Source organism: Apaloderma vittatum, unplaced genomic scaffold, assembly GCF_000703405.1.
Source record: "Apaloderma vittatum isolate BGI_N311 unplaced genomic scaffold, ASM70340v1 scaffold1939, whole genome shotgun sequence".
NCBI lineage: Eukaryota > Metazoa > Chordata > Aves > Trogoniformes > Trogonidae > Apaloderma > Apaloderma vittatum.
Genome location: NW_009734392.1, coordinates 4,685 through 18,448, shown reverse-complemented (window position 1 = coordinate 18,448; position 13,764 = coordinate 4,685). Strand labels below are relative to the sequence as shown.

Below are 13,764 nucleotides of genomic sequence, written 5' to 3'. Positions count from 1 at the left end.
CATAGAATCATTAAGGTTGGAAAAGACTCCTGAGGTCATCTGGTCCCACCATGAAATCGCTCTCTGCAGCTACCTGAAAGGAGGTGGTAGCGAGGTGGGGTCAGTCTGTCCTGCCAAGTCACAAGTGGAAATGACCAGAGGAAATGGCCTCAGTTTGCACCGGGGGAGGTTCAGGTGGGTGTTGGGATCAGTTGCTTTGCTGAGGGGTTTGTCAGGCGTTGGAAGGGGTTGCCCGGGGCAGCGGTGGAGTCACCATCCCTGGAGGTGTTTGAGAGTCCTACAGACAGGGTGCTTGGGGGTATGGTTTAGTTGAGGGCTTGTCAGTGTTAGGTTAATGATTGGACTGGATGATCTTAAAGGTCTTTTCCTATCTGAGCAATTGTGTGGTTGTGTTTGTGGTGGTGGTGATGTGGGGTAAGCTTGTTTTCTGCAGTGTATATGATCAGATGGCTCCGTTCTGCTCCTCTGGGTTTTTATGAACTAAACTGCAGAGGCTGTTTACGCTGATTAATTTTCTATAATTGTAATACATTTGCTGTTTGAAAACTTATAGTTCTGTGCCCATAAGCATCGGTGTTCCTGTCTCCTTTAGAGGTTTATAGCCATACATCGGCCAAGGTATGACTGAAATTCATTTTCAGAAGCCTAGCAATAGTGGTGGGGAAATAGAGAAAATCAAATACATATCAAAAGGAGTAACATGGGTTTGTTTTGAGGAGGATGTTTAGAATGACATGTGGGATTTTGTAGATTGAACTCATGAAGTTTTGGCTTCATCAGAGACGCGGAATCTATGCAGACATTGTCCTCTAATGTTCTGAAATTTATGCTTGAAAAAGAGGAACTCCCTGTCTTTTTAATAAACAGTAATAGTCCTAGTAAGGAAATAATGAAAACAATGAAATGTCTTCTTGTCTGGACACATTCAAAACCCACCTGGATGCATTCCTGTGTGACCTAGTGCAGGTGATCCTGCTCTTGCAGGAGGGCTGGACTAGGTGATCTTTTGAGGTCCCTTCCAACCCCTGACATTCTGTGATTCTGTGAGGGTAATGTTTGGACATAGAGGCTTCTCATCTTCCCACATCCCTGTCACCCACACTTGTTTAGAGGTTAGCTTGTAGTACATTTTCTAAACTTTAAAGATTAGTCAGCTTATTAAACAGGCAGTGCTCTAATTTTGCGTGTTGAGATAAAAGAAACACAAAAAATTTGAAAGGGTCTTTAAATATTTTTAAGTAACCTTTTTTTTTTTTAATTCAGGTTGTCTAAATAAGGCAAAATCTGTTAATATGAAGAAAAGCAGAGGTCGGACAGGTCGAAAGAGAAGAAGAAAATGCTTGCAGAGTTTTATGGATGGAGGTATTATCCTTGGAAGTGCTGCTAAATAATAAAATAGCTGACTGTTTGTCACGGTGTCATTTTATGGTGTATATTTGTCAAACACCTTTATGCTTTGAAAGTCACATTCATAAATGCTAGTTTTTTCTATGCAAATATTCTTACGTTAGTTTACAATCCCAAGCAGAGCAAGGTGAATATCTTGAGCTCTCTTTTCTGGCTAATGGCAAGTACTACGTCACTCTTCAATACCTTGACCCTTGAATATGGTAAATAATTCTTACAGTTTGAGAGCTCCCAGTGCCCAGAGGCCCAGAACTTTTTAAACTGTACTAAAATGTTCAAACTATAGCTTTTCTGACTATATAGTAATTTTTTTTTCTATTTCCTTTGTTTTCTAACAGAGTCCTACTTTATAGCATTTAATCTCCTCTTTTTATTTTTAGTCAACTGCAGTCACAAGCTGGAATACATTAAACTTAAGAAGTGGCTGAAAGACAGAGGATTTGAATGCAGTAATTTAAGGCCAACAGAGTTCTGGGGTAATGTTTTAATTGTCTATTGGTTATACAAATTGCTGATTGTTCTAAGAATGTTAGATTCCTGCTTTCGTTTTGAATCACACACCTGTCCAGCATCAGAGAAAAAGCCAGTTACCATTAGTCTTAAGGCCTTCTGGCAAATGCACATGAATGTCATTTAACACAAACAAGTAGATATGGAGGCCAGAAGCAGTGTAACCTGTTTCATATACAAAGATGATCTCACGTAGAACTCTTGTATGAGAATACTCTGGTATGCTGCAAAACATGCACACATGGGCTGAATTCCTTGTAGAAATCAAGATCTTAAGTGTTAGTAGCACAGTTTTAAAAAAGAAAAGTAATAGCTCTTTAAGTGTTTCCAGTATTGGAACCTATTCTTTTTATCATTTGCTTATCTTTTTTTCCCCATCCAAGTTCAGTAGATCTAGTGATGCAGATAAGTAACTGACTTTAGATCTGGGATTCACATAGTACTGTTTAGGGTAAAGATATATACTTGTATTTTTTTCTTTTTAGCTAGATTATGTTTCAAAAACTGTTGCAATATTAAAAAGAGAGTAGAGAAAGAGTAGGATGAATCAGAGAAAAATACTGTGACTAGAAATTGTGAAGTTAAAACTCTGAAACCAAAACATCAACCAGTAATGAAAGATGTGTGTAAAGACAAAACTGGGAAAAAGAAGTTAAGTAATTGCTAGAACTGGACATCAAGTATTGCAGGAGATGCAGGGAAGGGACTCCCACAGGGCCCTGAAAAGTAAAAAGAGAATCAGAGAACAAAGAAATGAGGTATATATCTGGATCTGTAGTTGGCTTCTGTCATTTGTAAAGAGACAACTTATATTCTTTTAGAGCTTTTGCTTGTTGGCCTGTTAATTTATTGCAGCTTATCATAGTCTTCTGTATTTTATGTACATGCATGTATTTAAGCATCTTTTTTGTTTCTGCTCCAGATACAGGAAGAGGACTGATGGCAACAAAAGCTTTTCAGGTTAGTAATGTTGATTCTAATGCAAGAGCTTTTTTTTTTTTTTAGTAATGTAATGACTTGTACAGCAACGAAATCTCAAGATTCCATACAAGGTCTTCAGAGTCCCTGCTGAGAATTTAGTTTCTGGCCTAATACAGGCACTGGCCGTGTTGGCCTATCGGTAAGATGATGCCTCTGTGTACCCTGAGGGTTTGTTGAAAACATTTATATACTCATTTACAGAGATTTAGTTTGTAGTCTTGTGTTTCAGTTTAAGGCAATCAGGGGCTGATGGAAAACAGAAAGAGCAAGCCCCTTCCTACATGTATGCCTTCTCCCTCAGCTGCTGGCTTCTACAGCTTACTTTGCACTGTCTGTTAGCAGTCTTCCCCACTTGTGTGGTAAGTTGCAACAGGAAGCTAACAGAAAGCTCTCTCTTCAAAAAAATTACTAGCTTTGATAGCTTTCTCCTTGAAATCTCCCCCCTCAGTCAGAGCAGTGTTGGTACAAAGGGAGAAATAGCGTATTGAGGAGGGAGATGGAGGGAAGGGATGAGGCTTTAAGCAGTGTTTGGCTGTGGGTTATTTTAACCATAATGTGAAATCACAACTGAAACCTTACTTTGACGGCCCTTTTCTTTGTTGGTAGACGAGGTTATAGGTAATTTCTCAGACATTCCCAGCAGAAAAGGAGTATGATAGAAAGAGTACCTTGCCCTTCAGGTATTGGCACAGAAAAACTGAATTTGCCTGAAAAATTCCTGTCAGAAAGCAGGCTTGTTGGAGAAGCTTCCTGACCAGTATGAGAACAGTATATGAAATAATGGGGAATCAGACCCATAACCTTTTACAAAATAGAGAATAGCAAGAAGTAGGAAGGAGATGCAGCAGAAAAGTCTTGTGTAAGGAACAGTATATGTTCTCATGACTTGGGATTAGAGCCAGCAGTTGAAGCCAGAGGCTCAGGTTATGCACCATGCTAGGAGTCTGCGGTAAGTGCAGTGAGAGCTGGGCACAGCTAGGCCTGGGCAGAATAGGAAAACTCATGAGAGGAACGAGAAGGAGAGAGTATCGACTTGATTCATATCCGCTCCCTACAGGCATGGACACATGTGGCTCAAGCCAGGCATGAAGGCTAATTTACACACACAGCAGCTTGGCAAACAAGGTCGGGATAGATGTGACCTAGAATATCCCTATTCCATACTGCTATGTTGATAGAAGTTCAGCTGTTTGAGAGATCTAATCTAAAATATATTTTGATGCAAAGAAAATGTGTAGCCAGGCACCAAAATTTCTGTGAACAGCTATCTTTCTGCAGGTGACAGTTCCTCCTGACTGCAGTCGTTCCCCTTCCCTGGACTGTGACTGTCTTAAAATCATGCCAGTTTCCATCAAGTTCAACATCGTATCTGGTTGCTTCTTTCCTGCTCGGTCCCCATGTGTTCCCTGGTCTAGTCGAGAGGTGGCGTCCCTGCCCATGACAGGGAGGTTGGACTAGATGATCTCTAAGGTCCCTTCCAGCCTAGGCCATTCTGTGATTCTATGATTGATGTTCTCTGGAGAATTTGCCTCTGTTTGGAAATTGGCTAGTAGATGAGTCATTTACACTTGACCTTTACTATTCTTTGTGTGTCTTTTTTTTTTTTTCTTTCCCTTCCTCAAAGGCAGGGGATCTGATCATTTCGTTGCCTGAGAAATGCTTACTCACCACGGGTACTGTCCTTAGTAGCTACTTGGGAGAATACATTATGAAGTAAGTGAAAACTGACATTTTATGGGCAAGCTGGCCTTTAACTGTGGGTTGCTCATTAGTAGGTTAATCATCTTAAAGAGTGATGGGGTTTCAGACTGCATAGCCTGACTTACGTATTTCTTGTGGGTGTCAATGCATGTGAAATGCTCAGATAAGTAAAGTTTGGACACAGAGCATCTTTTTAGCTAGGCAGAGTTGAAGGGATGATACAGGCTTGACCTTGATCTGCCTCTAGAGCCAGCTTGGACCTAAATGCCAGTTAGGAGTGGTTTCTTGGGAATTTGTGAATATACTTCATTAGGTGAAGGAGATAAAATGGGGTTGCAAAGCAGCATGGCCTTTTAGAAAATTTAGAGCAAAGACCTATACTTGACACCGAGTACTTATGTATCCTAAAAAATCTCCCACTCCCCCCCGCAAACCCCAAAAATAACAGCCCAGGAGGTGAGCCTGAGCCTGAAGCTGTTACTACAAACCAGCTTTTATGGCCCCTTTGAAGCCATCAAAAGGACTTGGAGATGAACTACAAAGAAGTTTAAAATAGAAGTTATTTATAACATCTAAAAGAACTAGAAGAGAGATAAAATACTTCTGCATCCATTTCCTATTTCACCTCTGTGTATCTGCTGTGTTGGTATTTTTTATTTTATTTTCTAATAGATGGAAGCCTCCTATATCTCCTTTGATAGCACTGTGCACATTTTTAATAGCAGAGAAGCATGCTGGTGAAAAATCTCTGTGGAAGCCGTATCTTGATGTTTTACCCAAGGCGTACACTTGTCCGGTTTGTTTGGAGCACGATGTAGTAAACCTCCTTCCTCAACCTTTAAGAAAGAAGGCTCAGGAGCAGAAAACGACAGTCCACGAGTTGTACATGTCTTCCAGGGCTTTTTTCTCTTCGCTGCAGCCTTTATTTGCTGAGAACACAGGAACTATTTTTAACTACAGTGCTCTAGAGTGGGCTTGGTGCACTATCAATACCAGGACAATATACATGAAACATTCACAGAGGAAATGCTTTTCTCTTGAGCCAGATGTCTATGCATTGGCACCATATTTAGATTTGCTAAACCACAGTCCAAGTGTTCAGGTAAGAAACTAAAAATAAATCACTTAATTTATTTGTAAATGCACTATCACAATACAGTATACATTTACATGACAGATTAGGAGTGTCTGGAGGTCAGTGAGAGATCTCATAGAGGGAAAAATGTCTATTGAGGACGCATACAGGCTGAGTACTTACGGGTTGTGTATACCCTACATCTTGTTATTCATCCCCAAGGCAGTTGAATAAAGATGATTCAAATGCCTCAGTTTATGTAGCAAAGCAAATTTACAGGGGAGAGCTCACAATGTCTGGGTGAGATTTACAGCCAGGGTAGCTATTTGGAATAGCTTGTAAATGTAATAGCTTGCAAATATAACCCTACTTTGCTCTCCTGAAAGGCTCAGCTCCTGCGATAAATCTCAGGTTACGTGGTCCTTGTGTTACTTCACCTCTGGCTGAAGGTTCTGAGCAGCCTTAGGAAATTGTATAGAGCAGTTCCACCTCATGTCAGGGACTGTGCCAACACAGAGTTGGGGCAGCACAAAAGTGGCCAGCTCTGAATGAAACCATCTTTATTTGCGGATTTGGGGCCTCTGCAGTAAGTCTACACTGGGTGGCACATCCTGTGGACTAAGGTTTTGATGTTTGCTCTTCTTCATCCTAATAGGTTGCCTTTTCAGACATCTAACACTGTTTTCTTCCAGTTTTAAAAGAGTGCTCAGTATTGTTGGTTTCTATTCAAGGTCTGTCTTCCTGCCAAGAGTAAACTTTCTATTTTTAACTTCTTGAAGGTAAAGGCTGCATTTAATGAGCAGACAAGAAGCTATGAAGTTTGGACAAATTCACAGTGCAAAAGATATGAAGAAGTATTTATCTGCTATGGGCCTCATGATAATCAGCGACTGCTACTAGAATATGGATTTATTGCAATGGATAACCCTCACAGCAGTGTTTATGTCTCGTCAGGTTGGACTTACAGATTGTCTTGACTTCAAAAGGCACAATAGTAGAGAAGAGAGCGTCTGAGCATGTTAATATTGTCTGTCTTCAACAGGAGATGTTGGTAAAAAGGGATTACTAAAGGGGAATGAAGATATTCGTGCACATCTGCATACTAAAGGGGAATGAAGATATTCGTGCACATATACGTATAAGCACAATGCCTATTAAGGCATTATGATTTTTTTTTAGTACCGTCAAAATACTTGTGTGTATTTCCAAGAAGCAGAATAGCATGTGATACTGCTTTGAACTGCGTAGAACTTAAGGACTGGAGTTTTAAAATTGAAAGTGTTCTTTGGTAACTTTTCCTTTTGTAGAATTCTGATTCTTAGCAGCATATATAGAGAGATTTTGACTGGATGTCTTAGATTGTACCACTGACTTCAGGATTGAAGCCTCAGTCCCCACAAACTGAAGCTGCTGAGAGTGGTTCATAACTTCAAGTCAGAATTTCAATTATAAGAATGTAATCCTGAAGATTTCTGATAGCTTTTGAGAAGTAGATACCTTTCTGATCATGTTAAGATTCACCAAAATGTAGCAGGCTTTTATCTTTGTCTTTTAGCTACTTGAAAAATATTGTTGAAATATCATTTCAGATTTGAGGATTGTGATTTCTTCTACATACCATTTATTTAAATATATAAAATGTGTTTTTCTGCAGATACTCTCCTCAAATATTTTCCACCACTGGACAAGCAGAGAAATGCAAAACTTTCAATTCTAAAGGATCATGACTACTTAGAGTAGGTATCTAGAGGTTTTCTTGTTTCCCTGTGAGCTTTCTTTTCAGTTTTCCTGGGAGTCAAATTTTGCTTCAAGTACCAAAATCCAGCATAAAATCATTCTTTGGATTTTCTTAACAAACTGATGCTCACTGTGAGAGAATGTAGAAGTGGTAAATAACAATATAAAAGCTTGATATAGGTTTGGAGGTACAGCCTGTCATCTGCCTGTGGATAGCAACAGAGTAAGGGAGTCCTCTAGTTTGGAAGAGCAGATCTTCCCTTACTGACACTTGTCAGGAAGAAAGCTATCGCATTGTGAAAGATCACCTATAATTTCTGCATCTCGTCACTTTTGCCTTTTTAGAAACCTGACCTTTGGATGGGATGGACCATCCTGGAGATTACTCACAGCCCTCAAGTTGTTAAGTCTTGCAGCAGATGAGTTGTAAGTTTTAGTACTCTGAATATTTAGACAATGTGCATGTGCCGTTTTCGGTTATTCATTTACTCTTTGCTGGCTGCTTGTGAGATACTGGGACAGTTGGTTTGGATCTCCTGTTGATCTCATTGACTGCAGGTGAGAAGTGAAAAGGAGGAGAGCAGAGAACACCGTATCATGTAAAATCATTGCCTATTTTCTGCTTTGGTCTTTTGCTTTTTTGTATTAAATACTAGGTACACCCCATTGTTTTCCCTTTCTATTTTGAGAACCAGATATTAGCTTTAAGGTTCAGACTCCTGTTCGTTTGATGGGATTTTAAATGCCATTGACCTTGCTCAATTTCTATGAAGCATGTGTTCCACAGACTGCTTCTGAAATTTTAAGGCCGATTAAGTCACTGAAATTAATCTCCAGTGACTGTCAGCACAGGTTTGATCATTTGTTCCACGTGTCAAATCTGCCTCAAACAGCATTAATAGAAAATGGTTACCTGGGTTTTGCTTGTAATAGTAAATAAATTAAAAAAATCGTCTCTTGTTCAAAGCTGTTTATGCTTTGAAGATTCATGGCTGAGTGGAACAAGTTGATTATAAGAACTAAAAATAAACCCCATAATGCTGGTTTCAAGCCCAGGTGAGAAGTTTAGCAGAAAGCCATGCTAATAAGTTCTGAGTTAATAGCTTTTACCCCTCACTGGTGCCGCTGGAGTTGGCAACGTGGCAGAGCAGTAAAGACCAGAAGTGTTGGTCTGAGCGCGGACTGGCTTTGGCTGAAAGGGTAGGGGTAGAGAACTGGAACCACTGTTCCAGACCATTAACTCTATCTTCTGTTTTGCTTACCTTATCGGTCTCATATCTGAGGGCTGAGTGCCTTCTTCACATATACTAACTTTGGCTTATGCCAACACAGTTATTCTTGGTGTAATCATATGTTTATCATTCAGCTGGGAATATGGTAAATGTTGGTGTGTTGTTCTAGTACTTGCTGGAGGAGAGCGCTGCTTGGAGATGTGATTTCAGCCAGAAATGAGCAAAAGACTTTGAATGTAACAGCAAAAATATGCCATTTTTTAATAGAGGAGACACAGCAAGTCCTTCTGCAGGTAATTTGACTGGAAGAACAAGGTAGCCCAGATTCCTTTCTCTCCTAGCATCAATGTACAGCAGTACAATTTTCTGGGGTGAGAACAGAATGACGGAAGGTATTAACTACAGTTGACTACAGTGGGGTGCCACAGGATTTCTTTCCAAGGTGACTGACGGCACTGAATTGCTTGGCAGAATTTGTGGCTGCAGCAAGGAAAGGAACCCTGTTACAAAGTTTATATGAAGCCCTGTAAATAAGTATTTAACCTTCCCCTGACTACAGTATCAAGGTGTTTGTTGAGGTTACCTCTTAAAAGAAAGTGCCAGCTTGTATGAGGTGGGCACATAAGTTGTTGCAGGCCTGCCATAAATGCCTTGTTGCAGGAAGCGAATGTTGCGCTCCTTGAAGCCAGCCAAGTCAAATGAACTACCCATGTCAGCCACTCTCCTGGGAAGGGGGTGTCTGTGCTCTTAGAAAAACATTCTCCTTCCTTTCTGAATTTTGATGAACAAATGCATACTTAATGTCAAGCTATTATGGAAAAGGGTTATTAGAACCATGCTTTTGCAAAGGAAACATATGTATTCACAGAGTGTGAGGTGAATCTGGTCTTGAGCAACATCCTGAGGATAGTATGGACTTAGGAGCTTGATATCAGGGAAACATTTCCATTCCCTTCCTCTCCTTGTTTTTGATCTGCATCCTATCCATATGATGTGGTTGGGGATTTTTAATTGTTATCTCCCCTTTGCCCCCTTTTTTATCTTCTTTTACTATTACAGATTTTCTTGTGGAAGATTAAAAAAGATACTGTTTTGACATAGTTCATGGAATCCCTTCCACAGATAAGCTTTCCACAAGTTTTATGTTTGTGTCCTATAGTAAATAAACTAATTTTTTAGTGATTTCTTTCCATTTGTATAAACTTCAGATTTCCCAGTTGAAAAAGAAGAAAGAGGACCTCAAAAAACACCTGGCTTTGGTAGAAGCCCTACGCCTGGAAGATCTGAAGATACTACAAAAATCAGCTGCAATTGTTTGCAACTTGAATATGGCAACAACCTGACCCATCGCCAAGCTGTGGCTGATTGGAGCTTGTTTGTTACGGATATGCCTTGCTCAACCATTTTAATGGACCTGAGCAGCAAAGAATAATGTAAAAAGTCATCAGAATATGCCTAGTTTAGTTTACAGGGTCACACAGGACTGGGAGTTTCACAGAATCACAGGGTGTCAGGGGTTGGAAGGGACCTCTAGAGACCATCTAGTCCAACCCCCCTGCCAGAGCGGCACCCCCAAGGCCAGCCCCACAGGAACGCGTCCCGGCGGGTTTTGAAAGTCTCCCGAGAAGGAGACTCCACAACATCTCTGGGCAGCCTGTGCCAGGGCTCTGTCACCTTCACAGTGAAAAAGTTTTTTCTAATGTTTTTATGGAACCTCCTATGCTCCAGCTTGGTCCCGTTACCCCGTGTCCTGTCATTGGACGTCACTGAGAGGAGCCTGGCTCCGTCCTCCTGACACTCACTAAACATTAATAAAGTCTTGGTTTATTCTTTGCTGACATTCTTCAGTAATACAAGAGGTTAGCCCAGCTGGTAGCAGGGAGCACAGGTGGCTTTCCTCACATCCCTTTGAAATCATGGCTGCTGTGAGCAAAACAGCTTCTGAGGTAATTGGAGCTGCCCCAGGACTGTAGGCTCTGTCAGTCTGAGACTTTACAGCTGCCTGTGTGGCTAAAGCGTGGATCATAGAGTCAAGCAGCTACTCCTCAGCATGTATTTGAGCTCTGGCACTTGACGTAGAGGAATAGGACAGAGCAACTTCTCTTTGCTGTGGCCTCATCCTTTCCTTTTTCCACATGTGCCCAAGGCTTAGCAGGTCATGTAGTCCCTGCTCATTGCTGGAAAAATAGATGTGCACTAGAGCGCAGATCAGCCCCATTGTGACCAACTCCAAATCACTCCCTTTGCGGTTGCAGCCCAAGCATTTCTTGAATGTAAGGAAGCATGTAATTCTGTCTTTTGCTCTCAAAGCCCCCTTCAGGCTCACTAGTTCGTGTTCTGACTCCTCCCGCTGGGAATGAGAACTGAAGGGATATATCGCTTTGAACTCTGTTTCTCATTTGGAAGACCACCCAGGCAATTAATTGTGTTTCCGTTCAGTTCTGGTGATCCCACTGAGCAATGTTCCTATCCTGCCTACAAGAGGATAGTCTCATGAGCTGCCTTTTGGTATTAGTTCTACTTAAGTAGGGGAGTTTGGGTTCCCTGTGTTCTTTAGAGAAGAAAGACTTCTTCAAAGGGCATTTCAGGACAGGACCCTTATTTAAGCTGTATGAACTTGGTTTATAATTGGAATTGTGTTGTGATTATTTTCTCTTTCATGGGGAATTGTGTTCATATAAATTATCATTACTATTTCTAGCATTTTTCAGGAACTGTATTTTATAAAAGTATTTTTGTAAATATATTGCTTCATTTTCTACAAGACTTAATTTTGAAATAAATGAAATTTTACACAGCAATAAAGGCATTCTAGCTAATGATATAATTTAAGGAAAGAAATTGAACAAGTCAGAACTGTTAAGTATTCAAGCTCAAATGCACTTTCAGACTCGCTTTGGCACCGTGGGAACAAGAATGTTACTGTGTAAACTTGCTCGGATTTGAGGCTTCCAGGGATTTTCCCTGCTCTGTTTTATTTCCTCAGTCTATTTGGGACAGGAAATGTCTTGATACCTGGAGCTCTGAGAAGACACCTTCCTGGCCTACAAGGGTATGTTGGCTTAGGTTCAAAAGACTGGAGGGACTGGAGAGGGTAATTTTGTGCGATTAAACAGTTTCCAAGCCCAGAAGTTCTTGGTTTTGAGGTGCCATCTTCACAATCTCTTCCTAGGATTAGGAATTTCAGAAAATAAGCTTTTTTGTGCCTTGTTTACCCTAATGCACCGAGACTCTTTTGTACTCTCAGGCTTTCTGTATTGTTTATATAGAGATGCTGACAGCGTGTGGTTATTTTACATTTTAGAGCAGGGGGCAGTGTGAGTGGGCTGGAAGAGGAACTGAAGTGCTTTCTGGAGCTAGAAGCACATTTATTACATACTTTGGACCGACTTACTTTCATATTTGCCTAAACTGTGGTTTTAACCCCTACAAGCCAGTTGGCGCTCTTTTTTACTTGCCAGTCCCAGAAGTACCTTCTGGGATGAGATGACTGGATTTGGGAATGCAATCTCTACTACCCTCACCGAGGGCAGATCTCATCAGCTCATGAGAGGGTCCTTCCTGGCTATAGCAGAGAGAAGTGGGACTGAGACCCTGACCCTGTGACTGTTCCCCATTGTTGTAGTTTGAGCCCAGCCCCCCGGGAACAAGAGCTATGTAGACACTCACTCACCCCTATGCCCTCTCTTTAGGGATAGGGAGGGAGAAAATTCGATAGAAAAGACTCAAGATTGAGATCAGGACAGAGAGGGTTCATTCATGACTTATGGTCATGGGCAAAAACCAGAGTAGATGTGGGGTGAAAACAAACTATTTACTACCACTGGTTCAACTAAATCTGAGTAGGATAGTGAGAGAAATAAATACAAGATCTTAAACACACTTCTTCCTTCCCACTTTCTTCTTCCAGGCTACCTTCTCCCTGCCAGGTGACCCCATGGTTGCTTTCTTCACCTCTCCCTCCTTTCCAAAACAACAACTCTACAACACAAAGTACAGGGCAAAGAGGCTGGCCCAACAGATTTCCCCTCTTAAATACATTGATGACAGAGGCGCTGATTGGCCTGGCCTTGACCAAAGATGGGTCCAACTTTTACCTGGTTTGGGGGAGAGACTCTGGAATTTTTGCAAGGAGACATCCCCACAGCCCTCCCACTACCAAAAATCCCCTCCAAACATGACATGACATGACATAACATGAGGATGGATGGTGACTGAGCGAGCATTCGCAGTGCCAGAAATTAGGGCATTTAAAGGGTGCATAAAGAAGTCAGGTTCAAAACTAATCGAATGTGGTAAAGAATCCAGCGATGTTACTAAGGAATAGGGATACAAAAGTTGACATGGGTGCAGAGCACATGCTCATGGAGGACAGAACTGTTGGCAGGTACAAGCCAGCTAAACAACTTTGGGCTTACCTAGTTGCCTGATCTCAAAATACTTGAAGGTTGGGAAGGTATTGATGGCAGATATTGTATATGCTCGACCTGTGCTTGCTCGTTTAAGGTGTTGGTGGATGCTGTGGGAAACAGGGTACTGGGCTAGAGGGATCCTTGCTTTGAACATGCCCTGCAGCTTTGATGGTTACGGTTGAACTGTTTCACCTCTTACTTTCTTCTTTTTTTTTTTCATTCTGTAAGAACAGATGTGTTTCTCATTTCATAATTTTGTAATTAAGTTGTACCAGAGTTAAAGAAGATGGGGATGTTTGGTAGTTTGGTTTCTTTTCTTTTTTTCTTTTTTTTTCCTTTTGCTTTTCTCTGGTGATGGCTATTTTAAGAACAACTTCTGTACGATGTGTCTTGCAAGATTGATGCTGGTTTGCCAGAAGTTTATTTGCTTCATTATTGCACTGTGGGTTACACATTTATACCAGGTGGTTTGAATATGGACTCCACTTCTGTAATTCCTGTGTGCCCTCTAGGCAGCGTAGGAGGGGGATCTGGCAGTGCAGGAGAATAGGCAGTATGAATTGCTTGTCTGTCTCATGCACGTAAGCACGGCAGTAAGCCCACAGCTTTACTTTAAGCACTGTAGTAAGTGTTCTGAATAGAGCCATGTGTGTTTAATGTCAAAGGCAAAATCCTTCCTGAATAAACTATGAAACTGGAACTAGTGCTT

At 41.1% G+C, this 13,764-nt stretch overlaps 1 protein-coding gene across 1 annotated transcript; it reads left to right on the top strand.

Annotated features, from left to right (window-relative positions):
• The first annotated feature begins 1,272 nt into the window (after positions 1-1,272).
• SETD4 (SET domain containing 4) lies at positions 1,273-10,120 on the top strand. The gene is made up of 10 exons (XM_009876226.1): positions 1,273-1,362; positions 1,788-1,883; positions 2,840-2,877; positions 4,523-4,611; positions 5,272-5,701; positions 6,454-6,628; positions 7,329-7,410; positions 7,757-7,837; positions 8,813-8,936; positions 9,852-10,120. The coding sequence occupies exons 1-10, from the start codon at positions 1,293-1,295 to the stop codon at positions 9,984-9,986; spliced, it is 1,320 nt and encodes a 439-aa protein (XP_009874528.1). The 5' UTR covers positions 1,273-1,292; the 3' UTR covers positions 9,987-10,120.
• The last annotated feature ends 3,644 nt before the right edge of the window (positions 10,121-13,764 follow it).